General features: G+C 39.6%; 1 protein-coding gene across 1 annotated transcript in view; it reads left to right on the top strand.

The window, feature by feature from the left end:
* DKK2 (dickkopf WNT signaling pathway inhibitor 2) overlaps nt 1–14,223 on the top strand; it is a 40,839-nt gene extending 26,616 nt beyond the window's left edge. The window contains exons 2-3 of the mRNA XM_061355167.1: nt 13,040–13,190; nt 13,851–14,223. Of these exons, the coding sequence (XP_061211151.1) occupies nt 13,040–13,190; nt 13,851–14,032 (333 nt within the window). The 3' untranslated portion in view covers nt 14,033–14,223. The remainder of the gene's footprint in view (nt 1–13,039; nt 13,191–13,850) is intronic.
* Nucleotides 14,224–14,320: the final 97 nt, after the last annotated feature.

Raw genomic sequence — 14,320 nt, 5'->3', positions numbered from 1 at the left:
TTTTGAAGCCAGCGGTAATTGTGCCTATTTTGGAACGGAGTGGTCTGTGGGAAAGGGTGACTTTCCCACTTTTTTTTCCATGTGTTTTTACAGAATATGCAAACGCTCAGGTGAATTTAGATGCTTGGATATGCAAAGAGCTTCCTAGTGGATTTTGCAGCACTTTCAGCAGGGTAGGTGTGTAACTACCACAAATGCAACTGATAGTTCAGTGCAGGTGGAGAGAAATCCTTGAGCTTGAGTGCTCATCAGACCACAGTGCTAAAGACAGTGGAAAAGGCACCTTGCTGTGGAAATGTATTGCCTCAGTTATTTTAAGTGCAAAAGTATTCTGTACACTCCTGTTTCCTGTTGAACCAGAACAGAAGAACGAAGCAGAGTTGATTGACTTGGGAAATACAATACCCTTCTCATGACTGAGGAAAGCCACCTAATGTTACTTCATTACTTTTCTGTAACAAAGTACTTTCATGTCAATCTAGTCTGCTTTTCTACCTCCTTGTGATGTAACTAGGAAAACAATCTGAGAGGTGAATCATGCTTTGTGTATAGTAAACTGTTACAAATGACAAGCATAAACATACAATTAACATCAGGCGTTTGATTAATTCCACTGCTGCAAGTTGAATTAACCAAGACTTAGTTATAAATATTTCCATTTGCCTAATTAATTTGGGTTTGTTTTTTTTTTTTTTTTGGAGTGGCATGTAAAGTACAGGGAAAACACTATAAATTACATCTGCTCCTTTATATCTTCCAGCAAACACTCTAGCAAAGACACAAGGAAGGAAATCTTCCTTTGCCATAATCACGTAGGCATGGTTGGTTTCAACATGGAGTTTAGGGAGAGCTCTGCGTATATCCATGTTCTAAGAAATGTTCGGCAGTTAATAAATAAGCTGAGTAAGTTCATAATGCTTTAGGCAGTCAAGTTATTTATGTAACATATGCTTCCATGGATATTACTGGAAAGAAGAACCATAGTCTTTCATAATTGGCTGGTAAATGTGGCCGTCCTGATTTATGTCTGTATCCTTGATAAAGAAGATAGCTGTTAAAGACTCTAGCATAACTGAACAAAATGGTACAAGTTGAGAAGAAGGAAAGAATCATACAGTGAAATGGATGAGGGTTGATGAAAATCACTTGCATACTGTGGACTTCTTATGTGGCCCTGGCATAGTCAAGCCATTTAATCTCAACTATCTCAGGTCCATCTGTTTAAAAGTAAAAAACCCCAACCAGCCAAATCCCTTAGAAAATCTTTTCTGCCCTTGTTTAGTCTTGCTTATATAGACTGTCCAGCAGTTAAAGAACTGATCGTGTAGAAAGCATAGCACTTAGACACTGCCTCTGGGCACGGTTATAATGCAAATAATGCCAATAAGAGAAGTTCAGACATGGGTTGACTCTGTTTGCACTCTGGGGCATCTAAATGTGAAAAATGCTTGCTAACGAAGCATGCAGTACCCTGGAGAATCCAACTCATGCAGAATAAAAGTTGTCAAGAAGGTGGTGCAATATTACCATGGTTCCTGTTTCTTTGGCTTTCCTAACAAGTATCAGATACACACGGAAGTTTTCATTACAATAAAGTTGCGTGAACTAAAAAGTAGTATCAGGTTGCTGCATCTGGCTTAGCTTTAGAAGTGGAAATATAGTAACGGTATAAACGAAAGGGCCACCCACTATAAAGTGTGGGTGACCAGTATAAGGAAAAAAAAATAAAAATCCTTAATGGATATTTATTCCAAAGGCTGTTACAAAGAACTGCTCTCAGTCTGATGTAGTGCCAAGCATAGAGGATTAAACTTTTTAATGACTTTTTGTTGATCAACATCCAAGACATCGAGGAACAAAGAAGAGATTCCGTAACTCCACATAAAGAATATTATTTTCAGACAAGAAGAGAGTGCTTAAAAACATAAGTTCAGTAGATGCAATAAAACGTAGCAGGGAAGAGGATAAATACTAGTCTCAGCTGCAGAACAGCTTATTTTGAGGGTGGAGAACAGATTTATAGTTAATTCAGTGTTAAATGCCAGAATCTTAGGTAATTGTGTGCTGCCAAAAACTAGAATAAGACAATGTCTGTTTTGGCTTGATTCAGAAATTGCATGGGAATATTCCTGGGTTTTTTTTTTTCCTGTTTTTTGTTTGTTTGTTTGTTTGTTTTTAATGGGAAGTACCGTTATTGGGAATGGACAGTTCCCTGTAGGTAGTGGACCTGAGTCTGGATTTTTTTCCTCTTTTTTTCTCTCATTTATATGACATTAGATTTTTTTTTCTATGAATCAGATATTTTTTGAAATCCTATTGTCCTGTCTCCTCTGTATTATGGTCCCTAGTGCTGAAGGAAGTCTTGCTTGAAAATGGAAAGGGCCCCATAAGATACAGAAGAGGGTGTAGTCAGAGCACAGAGTCTGGAATGAAACATGGTCCCTCAGTGACTATTGCAGACTGAAACTAAGAGCAGTCCCTACTAACTCAGGGGCTGCAGACACAAACGCAGTCTGAAGCCACCCTGTTCTTGCCTCCTGGACTGCATGTGCTGAGCTCTCTCTTCTGAGAATTGGGGCCTGGGTTTGTTTGAATTAATAGTGAAGTCATTACACTATGTAAATATGTTAGTGTTCATCTGGTTTTACTCACAAGTTATTCTTGCCTTGCTGTGTTGTTCCTGTTTTCTTGTTTGTGCAAAATTAACCAGGAGCATTTTAAAAGGAAAGTGAAAAAAGGATAACCAGTGTTGAAACGTTGATTGCTACGTTATTTACCACAGGCTGAAGTTGGTAGATTTCTCCACAAATCTAACTTAATTGTATAATAAGAGTACAAATATTTTTTTTAATGATGCTGTTATGATCCTTTTCTGCCATCTTTAGCCTCCTCCGTGTAAAGTGTGATAATTTGCCTCAATAGCCTAGTATTATAATTTTTCCTTATACCCTTACCAAGGAGTCTGCTGAACAGCAGTATGAGTCTAACCACTTCACAGAGGTTGCATGTGCTCTCAGGGGCCTGTGACCAAGCACTTTCCCAGGACAGCTGCTCTTTTGCAGGTAGTTCCACTGCATGAGTGCTGCTGGTTCCTCATACAAGCATAACTGTCTCTAGAATGAGCCTGGAAGAGGAGCCACACTCCTGTATTGTAATTCTTCCTGTTACGAAGGGGAAAGCCCCACGTTGCATGATTGACTTGTCCTGTTTCTCAGTCTCATTTACTCAGACCAATGAAATGAAGAAATATCACATATACACCCCTTTCTAATTTTTTTTTAAATAATTTCCTCCTCCTGGCCCCATTTCTCCCTGTCCTTAAAATACATGAACTTCTATAAATTGTCTGTGGTGTGTGAGATTGGGAGCTGGTGCAGGTGCCCTGGCATTTGTTTGCTCTGATATTAAAGCTGGGCTGGCTGATTTCTGAGGTCTGATTTCAGTTCTCTGTAGGTGCTTCGGCATTTAAAAGACTTAGTCCCTCGCTTCCCCTTGCAGTGGAGCAGTCACAACCATAGTGTTGAAGAAGTAGAGCAGGAAAACAGGGAAGGAGTTCTGAATATCAGATGACAGTGGTGGTTTCTGACGCATAGAGAAAGAACTGGGGATTGAAAGAGGCATATGAGCCAGGTGTTCTCACATAAATGACCACCAGGGAGGCAAACAATAATGCTGACATTCAGTAACAATGTTAGATTGCAGTCAGCAGTCTGCTGAGGTGGAGACTGCGGTTCATCCTTCTCAGACATACGGCATCTGGCTGTCCCTCCAGCTGACACGAACTCGTGTTTACAAGGCTGTCTTTTTAAATATGAGGGCCAGAGAAACTGCACTTTGAAAACTGGTGTCTTAAATAATTTGTATTCTGCAATACAAAGTGTATTCTGCAAGAAATACCTAAGAATCATTTCCAAGATAAGGACCGCAGATGCTGCACAAATGTTTATAACCTGGAAGCATTCTCTCTCCAGGCACTGTAGCAGACAAAGGGAATTTTTGCACTGACTTCAATAAGACAAGGTTTCCCCCCTTGCTTTTTCTAGATTTTGTGAATGTTTAAAAGCAAAGGAAGTTTACTTCCTTAGTAGCTACACTACAGAAGGTAAAGCTGTCATCTCATTTTTTTTTGCTGTGAATACACGCCTCCAGAGATGGCTCCCAATAAAAGCTCCACCTTGAAAGTGCGTCATGATGTGGGGATGTTCAGACCCAGGTGTTAAACAGTAACATACTGCCAGTTCCCAGCAGTGTTATTCTACTCCCAACTACAAAATCTGAGTATCTACTGATGGTTTAATGCTTGGTGTTTTGTGAGCCATAGGATCTGCTAGCTGTTTCCATCTGGATAGTATTCTTAGATTAATAAAACCACCATACTTCTAGAGTTAATACTTCCAGAGGGAAAACCGGTTTTGGCAACCCACTGTTCATCTATCGCAGTAAACATGTTGATCAAAAAAGCCAGAAGAACCTCGCTCTGGAACAAACGATAAATAGCTAATTAGAGATGAAACTAAAAAGTAAAACCATCAGAAAAGGGGTGGGGAAAAGGCAGAGATAAAAGTCTGCTGAAAAGGCTGGACACAGAACAAAGTGCATGTAAACAAACCTTTATTCTTTGAGCAGTCATTGGTGATGCATTTGAAAATGATGTAAAATGAAGACCTAGAGGCTTCCTGTTATATTGATTTAGTTGTTGACTTTAAAGATTACCTAACATTGTTTTGATATATCTGCTTTAATGCTGCTGCTAATAGCTCACTAGACAATATGAATCATACACATTGAGACAAACTCCATAAAGTTTGGGGTCAAACTGACTGTTCCCCAAACTTTTGAACCTTCTTTAGTCATGTATTCTGTGAGGTACCATTTCTATGGAGCAGGAAGTCTCCTTCATAATCAAGCAGCATAGGAGGCTCATGATCTCTCCAAATGTTGAGAAGGAAGTGCTGCCACGTAATCCTGTGGTCGTGATAAAGGCAGGGAGGAAAACTTCAGCACTTATGTATGCACACTGTGTGTGGGGTAGGAAACATAGTATGCTTCCTTTGAAATGGCAGGATTCAGCAGAGTGACACCAAGATGGACCTAAGGTTAATAGTTTGCCTTAAAGGTGTGATAGAACAGGAAGAACGATAGATATTCTGTCTTGGAGGCTACAGTGTATATGCTGTGTCCTGGTGGTAGTTTTATGTTATTCTGTGGTATAAACAACGTATCCCTGTGCATATTTTGGGCATAGTATGCTGTCCTTAAAGTCATTTGGAAATATAACTCATTTCAGGTTTTTATCTAGGTGAAGAATTGAAGGTGAATTTAGTTGAATTAACTCATAAAGTGGATTTCTTTAAGTGCCTTCTACCTTTGCATTTATACTTCTATAATGCATGTAAAATGCACTACATTAAGGCAAATTTAGTTCAGATAATAGTGCCTATCCAAGAACTTAATTGATCATTTGCAGTCTTTCAAATTATCTTCTCTATGCCTCCCTGAAAGCCAAGGTCAGCTTTAAACAGACACTACCACCCCCAGTAGGATACAAAATACAGGTAGCTCTGTAAGAAAAGGGATTGAATTCTAAGATGTCGAATAGGAGGTTCTGCTCCAGGCCTAAAATGCTCATTGAAATCTACCACATGTATCAGGAGATCACATAGGGTCACAGTGTGAGTGAGATTTCATACGGGAAAAGTCTTTGGAAGTTTTCTGTCTGCTCTGAAAAGGTACCATGCAGGCTGGCAGAACAGGGCAACGCAGCTCCTGGGTTTAAGGTGTCTGTCTCTGCCAGGTGCAGTTACGTGCTCCTGATAAGCGCAGCTCCCTACTCAACTGCCTACCACTTGAACAACAGGAAGCTCTTCTCCATGGCATTTTTGCTACGGCAAGGAAAGGCAGAGGCAGGACCCACATGAGTCCTGTCACCTTGTTGAGAGGGACCTCAATGAAGCTTGTTTTTTGGTTGTTAAGATCTGGGTTTTCTTTGGCTGTAGCAAATCATGAGAGCTGAACTACTGCATGTGTTAGAAATGCTCATCCCCTGGTGGTCTAGCAGTGGATTGAGTATTACTTTGAAATACAGATATTTATTGTATTAATAATGCAGGCTTCTGGGGCCATTAGCCACACAGTTTGAAAGAATGATCTTTGGAAGCTGCAGTATTTGTGTCTGTGATGTAGCACTCTGTGAATCAGACCTCATGAACAGAACTGTTTGAAGTTGAATAGAGAAGTTATTGCTAGAAGGAAGTAAATGTGCTTAATCTAGAGGCAGAAGATGGTGCTTTTCTCTCTGGGTCTGGCAAAGAAGTGGGTCAGAGATGGATTATTTTAAGAAGGAGGAGGTTCAGTGAGAAAAATTGAACAGTTAAACTTGTTATGGCAACTGAAGGGAGTAAATCTGTTTCATTGCAACTACTGTGAGTTTTGCTTTCAGGACTGGTCTGTGCCACAGCAGTCACTAAGAGTTGAGAGTTTCTGGTGAGATCAGTCTGAGACAGGATCCATGTCTGGAGCTGTCTGAGAGCACAGCATGATTTCCTCCCTGGGATAAATTAACCATGGCTTTCTGCTTGTGCACAGTGAGATCCCTTGCTATCATCTATGCTTGTGTTGAGCTAAGAATAGAAAAAAGCAACATCAGCAGTGCTGTGGGAAAACTGCATTGCTCCAGATGGCTGCTGATAAACTCTTTTCTCATTTGGGATTAAAAACAAAATAGTAGTAAAGGACAGTCATTTCCCATCCACAACTCAATGTACATGCAAAAAAGCTAGGCTGAAGTTTGTCGGTTAGATATGGATTTGTCTGAACATACTTTAGGAGCTATTAGAAAGTAGCTTGATTGCCTCACAGAATGAAAAACAACCACAAATTGTTGAGACTTTGGTTTGCTTGTTCGTTTGTTAAAACCCTTTCATTCCCCAGGGTTTTGCTTTATCGCATTTATTGTGGTTCTGAATGAAGAGCTCTTATTTCCATTGTTACAAAGATTTGTATCCTTTGAGATGGTGTTAGGTCTTCTCCTTGACTTCCATAGAGAGGATTTTCATTTTATCTCCAAAGAGGCAAGTGGGACAAATCCCACATGCGATATGTTCATCTAGCTCTACAGGCCACATGTTGCAAGCAATTGTCCCACCAATGTTGATATGATAAAAGCCAAAAGATATTTGAGATCCCAGCACAGAATCAGGCCCAACTGAGGAGCCAAACAATGACTTGTGTTTGTTGTAATTAGTCTCGACAGCAGGCTATTTGGTTAAAGCATATGTTTCCATTTCCTATTTTATTGGCATGCTTTTACTTTGGATTAACTAATTCTTCAGAGAGAGAGAAAAGCAAAAGCAGACCTGGCACCCCTGTGGCTATTTCATATGTTTGCTCTATGGGGACCAAGGACTTGCTCAGAAAGACAGTTCCGTCCTGTCCAAAGCAGGACAGGAAGGAGAGGTTCTCACCATGAGTGAGCCAGTTGGTTGCTTCATCATGCCTGATGGCTGTGAAATATTAAGCAACATGCAAAGTCCCTAGACTAAAGAGCAAGCAAGCTCTATTGTTCATCTCATATGTGGACAGTGGAAACTCTGTCCTCTTGCCTATAGTTCAGGCCAGCTTTGATCATCTAGTTATCACCTGGCTATGGAGAGGTAAGATTCCGTCTCCTTTACAGTCATTATGTTAAAATTTATAAAAGAAGAATTAATTGAAACAGAGAGAATAACTATTTTCCTTAAGTAATGAGTAATAAATACAGTTGCGACACCAATTCATTTGTGATAAGATGTCTCACAGGTGTGGTGTGAGTGTAAAAGATCATGTAGGTGTGATATAAAAGGGAAGTCTTTTGACAGTAGAAAAAGACATTTTTTTCTGGATGTGATAGCATAACCTAGTGGCACAGGTATTTGCATAAGTTATTAATAACTAGGGATTATCTATGTACAAGACTGTGAACAGTAATTTAAATTTTATTTCTAATACGCTGGTAGCTAGGAAGCAAGACCATTCCTGGGTTAATGTATGTGTTTTGAGCCACTTGCTTCACCTTTGCAATAGCTACTGCCTCTTTGCAAGGTGAGAGACAGTGGTAAAGGATTGCTTTGTGTCTGTACAACTGGCTGTGACTTTTCTCCTGTTCTTCAGGTCAGTCCCCAGTACCATCAAGGGGTGACTGTATGAGACAGAAGCTAGCTGGGTGTCCAGTACAGTAACTGCAGTGATATTGTCATTTATGTGGTACATACAACCTTAGCTCTCTTTTGGAGTACAGCTCACGAAACACAGTGAAAGGGTAATGAATAACCTCCATGCTGTTCTTCTGTGAGTAGCCACAATCTGCTGCCAGACCCAACTCCTCACTTGGACTTTATGATGTGTTTAAATATAAAAAAGTAAACTACTTCTGGGGGCTCACTACTGGTATCTGTCCACCAAATCACTTGTTTAGGAACAGCTCTTCTCAGCACTGAAGGTAGGTCTGAAGCCAGCAGTGTCTAGGGCTGCTTGTGCTGGATAAGTGATGACAGCCTAGGTAAAAATGCCAGTGACTCTTCCTGCCTTTCTCTGACATAGTTAGCTAGTACAGCGTGGAGTAGCTTCAACATAAAGACAAATGACGCATCATAATATGAGCAAATGAGAGCCTGGTGACTGAGACACTATCCGGGAATATTGTCTTCAAATATTTGCTGAAGGCCATACTGAAATTCAAGCCATTATCTCCCAAAGCTCAATAGTGTGTCTGCCATCAGTCTACTTATTCACGCTTCAGCACATTATAGTGTCTGTCTTACTGTCCCCCCCCAGTGCTTCTCCATTACGTTTTATAGCACCAGACAGAAAGACTCAGACTGACTGACTCCATAGAGCAACGGTCCCACCACTTAGTATTGCTTCAGCTTGCAGTGAAACTCTGTGGTTCAGGATGAGCATATAAAATATGTGGCATAGCAAATGACTCCAGAAAAAATATAAAGAAAACCTCATTAAACTGAGAAAAGGTGCTAAATTAGATTTCTTGTGCCAAAAGGGGAAGGCAAAGGTAGAATAAACCTCACTCCTGCACACTCCTGAAATCAAGGGAATGGTGCTAGCCACTTATTCACAAAAGTTAGATAGTCCCTTCCTCAGCCTCACTGTGAAGTTAATGCAAAAAGAGGAGCCTCAGTAACCTGGACGGACTTCTTTAGCTGTAAAAATCCCTAACTTTCCTCCTCCTTCATACGCATGGTTTTTCTCTAGTTTTTCCGTCAGTCATCCACTTTGGCAAAAAACTTTTTGAACAGAAATTCTGGAAGGATGGGAATGTAGATGCAATATTCTCTCTCTCAAAAAGAAAAGTTTAACACTTACGTGTTACTATGACGTGGCTGGCAAAGGTTGGTGGACTGATGCAGGAGACATCTTGGCACAGAATAAGCAGCACCCATTTAAATATCTAGCCTGAACCCTTCAACTCTGCAGAAAAACCCCAATAGATCTTTGCTGTACATTTTTGGACACACATTCAACAGTATCTTTTATACAAGGATACAGAAATAATTGGAATGACTGAGGAAAGAACATCTCAGCAAACAATGCTCCTAATCAGCCAACACATTCTGCAAATATGACTCATTATCACAGGCGAATCTAATTTATGTCATGCTATGGGTGACTTGATCGCCTGTAATCTGGGCAAAGAAAAATTAAATACGATTGTTTAAATGCAGCTTCAGGGAGTGCTACATATTTTATCTCAGTTTCATCTGGTTTCCCATGATATCAAAGCTGTGTTTAGTGGATAGAGATTTACAACCAGAAAATGATATGTATAGCTAAAGAATGTGAAGGGATGATGTCTTGTAGAATTAGTTATCATTGTTAGGGAAGTGGAGCTGGTTTACAGCTTGCTTTTTCCTGCTCCATCTGGGACTGATCTGTGTCTTTGCACTGTATATAGGAAATGTTCTCTACAATTCTCTAAATGTAAGACACTGTTTCAGGCATTGGGGTGCAGGAGTTTTTGACTGCACTTGACTCACACACAGACAATTGTTTGCGTGTATGTTTTTACAAGTAAGTTTTCTTTACCCTGTATTTTAAAAATATGTGTACTTATTTATGCCTAGATTGTCTCAGCTCCTGCCAATGATGAGATAGTTATGAACACATTTACCCCCCTGTTATCCAAGGCTAAGTACACACTATATTATTTTTATTTTTGTGGTTTAATACTGAATGCAGTGCAGTGACAGAAATTATTTTGCTGGGAGCAGGAGTTATTCTAATAAATGTGTAGTGACTGGGAGACAGACACAAGGCTATGTGGTCATTTTTGTTTCAAGCTCCCTGTGATTGATAACTAGGCTATCAAATAGATGGTGGTTTTGGAAGAACGATCAAGGCAGTTGATGGTATCAAGCATTTGCAAGAGGGTTTTTCATCTAGCTGGCTGGCAGCTGGTCTTTTGGGGTTTTGAATAGACTTGCCAGTTGTTATCTGAGCTACATGTAACACAAAATTATTTTTGATGTACTGCTGTGATTTGCCTTAGGTAGGTCAATGTTTTGGCTTACTTTTTAATTTCAAAAGTGTCATCTTCCTTTAAGATAGGACTTTAGGGTGGCACTAAAGGCAGAGTTACAGCGCTTTCCTTGGTAATTGTTAACAGCAAAATAGACTTTTATTACCTTTATCATTCTGAGACAGAGCTGAGAGTTGGCAATTAGATGCATATTGTAAATATCTTTTCTAGGGCATTCAGGCTAATAGCCAAAAGTAAACCAGTCTCTAGATATGGTATGTGAGAGCATTCATTAGCATCATTCAGGGTTAGACAACAATTTAGTTTTGTTGTTGGGGTTCTTTTAATTATTTATTTTTTTAAAAGCTATTTGAGGAGCCAGAAGAAAACTGCAAGTAGGCTTCTTGCTGACAAGATGCAGGTGTATACCACATGCCCATATTGGAAAAAAGATGCGGTTATGAAGGACCTGATGACAGACAAGGGTCTAAAATGCCTTCATCTCCAGGTTTTAGCTAGTCCATCTGTTTTTTATTTACATTTCCCCCAGCTAGCAGTGTTAGTATTTTCCAAACTCAGTATAACCATGCACAGGTCTGTATAAAATTGCTTTTCTGCATTGGAAGATCCTTAGTTTAGTAAGTTCTCCTCCAAGATAGGGAAGCCTTACTTTTAAGGTAACTGTATTATAAACTGTAGGTCTGTGTTCATGATTTCTTTCTGGAAAAATGAGGGAAAGGAGTGATGAGATTGAGGGGAGAGCACTTTTGTTCTGCCTTGTTAAAATCGGTAGAGTCCATTTATACCTTAAGAGTATCAAATGGGTGAGTGCTGCTCCTAGCTAAAAGATCTGGCCTCCTTTGATGCTCATCCTCCCAACAATGAACTCAAGAGGGAATGTTTATTCTTAAGGGAGAAAAACTTACACACACATCAGGTTGCTCCATACAGCTGCACCCTGAACTTCTTCTTCAAAGATGTATATTCAGAGGGCAGAAGTAGTGGGCAGCAGCACTTGGGAAAAGTACCCAGCCAGCAGCTTTGGTACGGTAAAGTAAATTTTGACAAAGAAAACTGATGAAATCACATGGGAAATGGCATGATTCCGCCTCTCACTAATGGACTAGAGAAACTTGCTTGTAGTTTTTTCATCAGACCACTTGTTTCTTTGAATCTCAAAAGAACAGCAGAAAGATAGAGAAACAAGAAGTTCTCCATCTAAAAGAACAATTTTCGGAGCAAATTCTCAATGGCCTCCAACTTTGTCTTTTCTGAGAACAATATAATTAAGCCTTGATTTAAAACATTATTAGAAACCTAATCAGCCTACATTGAAAATTGCTCCATTGAGCATTTTGTTTGTGGTTAATAATTAATTGCAAGAGTCACTTTGAAAACAGTAAAAGCAATACTTTTCTTTATTTAAAATGACAGAGGAAATTAGATGAGGAAGTGTAAACATGATTTTTCAGAAAGTGCCCAAATTTATTCTCATTTTTTTATCTAAACAAATTCCTCAAGTATAATTTTGAGGAATGAAAAAAATCTATGATTAATTTAATAGGCAGTAAAATTAGATGCAGACAGAGAGCATAGTTATAGCTGTGTGGGAGTCAGTGGAAACTATCCTGGAATGTGGCAGTGTGTTGTTTTGTCTCCATAAAGCATCATGTCTTTTCCTTTTGTAGGAATAAACTTTTCTTTCTTTATGGGACACACCCTTTTTTTAAGAGTCAGTTTTCATGTAAGGTAATGCTGGTTTTGATGAATGTAAGAGAATTGTATGTGTGCCTTTGCTTATAGGGAATTACATGTGCAAGACAGTTTATAATATATTTCATGCTACATACCATAGGGTGTTGTTTAGCAGGTGACAAGTTTGAGTATACTAAGCCCATAGATGACGTAAAGGTTATCTAAGTGAAATGGTGACCAGTAATGTTTGTTCACTTCCAAGGATTCCAACTGGTGTAGGTCAGTGGGGACTGGTGTAATTACAAAGGACCTTGTACCAATGTGGTGTAGATGCTAACAATGAGAACAGAAAACCTGTTATCCATCAGTGTGCTTGACAACTATCAGAGGAAAATACCTTCTCAGAGTTTAAATTGTTACATACTGGAGGGGTATATCAGGGTTTTTACTCACTGAGAGGAGTTTTCTGACTCTGCTTATAATTCACTTTGGAGTTCTAAGCTCTTGCCTAGGAAACAGAGGCCTGAACCCACAAAAATATGATGCCAACATATATTTGAGGCAAAAAAAGATGAAACCATGAGGGAACTGGTTCTATTCCCCTTATTCTTTAACCAGATACGTCTTCACTAGCAGCATGAGCTTAAAAATTGCTATATGGCTGCAGTGAAGCATCGCTACCTGCATCTCCTGGCTCCAGTGAATGGTATCCCAACCTTTGGTTTCTTTGTTTGGGTTTTGGTGTTGTTTTCTGGTTGTTTTGTTTTTAAACAGGCTGCATATATGCCTTGTACAAAGGAGCGCTTCATTGTAAACCTTTATTTTACCCACCAGGCCTATCCTTGTACCAATGATAAGGAATGCGAAGTTGGGCGATACTGCCACAGTCCTCATCAAGCAACTTCTGCATGCATGATGTGCCGGAGGAAGAAGAAGCGTTGCCACAGAGATGGCATGTGCTGCCCTGGGAACCGCTGCAACAATGGTACAACAGGCATTTCTTTGTTTTCCTCCATAAAATCAGCATTTTGATAGCATCTATTTCTCTGAGTGTTCTCAGCAACAGTATTTTTTTCCTGGGTGACTGAGCTTCTTTTTTCTAAACCTAGAAAACTTCATTTTCTATTTCATTATATTCCATTTAGTTTACAAATATTTATATATTTAAGGCTTGTGTACTACCAGACCTTTTCCTATTTTGGGATGGGGAAACTCAAAAATGCTGCTCCTGACTGAAATCACAGCACTACATTCAATATGGTTTGATTCACTAGAAGGCTGTGCAGAACCCATATTTTTAAGGAATCAAAAGAGACTTAATCAGTCATCAATCTCTTCTCCCTGGGAATGGTTACAACCATACTGTTTACATTCCCATCACTTCCCTGGAGACTGGAGAGAGAATAATTCTCCCGGTGTTCAGACCATAAAGCCAGAGGGATAACGAGACTGTCTGACAGTGAGTGAAGCAGAGCTGTGGTGAAGTTAGGTTCTGGGGGTCAGCGACATAGGTATTGTTATATCCAGGTTGTCACTAAGGCCAAGCCCCAGCTCTTTAATGGTTCTGGTCCTGATCATAGTCTATGTATGTGTGTCTGTTGCTTTTTCTCTTGTTCAAATCCTTGACTGACTGTTTTCATTGCAGGTATTTGCATACCAGTAACCGAAAGCATCCTTACCCCTCACATCCCTGCTCTAGAAGGGCCACGCAATAAGAAGAATGGTCATTATGCTAGCAAGGATTTGGGATGGCAAAACCTAGGAAGGCCACGCTCCAAGCTGTCACACATAAAAGGTAAGATCACATTTGCTCTAAACTGTGTTTAGTTTGTTCCTTTGTGTTATGAATCATGTTGCTGTTAAGATACAAAAACGAAAACCAGAAATAGGTCATAATTTCACAGGGAGAGGATGTCTATCATGAGAATTAACAGTATGACTCAAAAAGTGATGTAAGATCAACCAACAGTTCCTGTGTTTGAAATAGCATCTGCTTTCTTTTTCATTGACACGAAGTCAGAGGTAGCCAAAAAATGATTTTTTCAGTTGTGCAAAATTGCACACATCCTCCTTTTTTAGCAGTCATGTAATTAAGCACTTGTAATTCTGTTTACG

The sequence above is a fragment of the Neopsephotus bourkii genome, unplaced genomic scaffold (assembly GCF_033783945.1).
Source record: "Neopsephotus bourkii isolate Nb327-2 ecotype Australia unplaced genomic scaffold, CSIRO-AGI_Nbou_v1 NB_787, whole genome shotgun sequence".
NCBI lineage: Eukaryota > Metazoa > Chordata > Aves > Psittaciformes > Psittacidae > Neopsephotus > Neopsephotus bourkii.
This window is presented reverse-complemented; position numbering and strand designations above follow the sequence as displayed.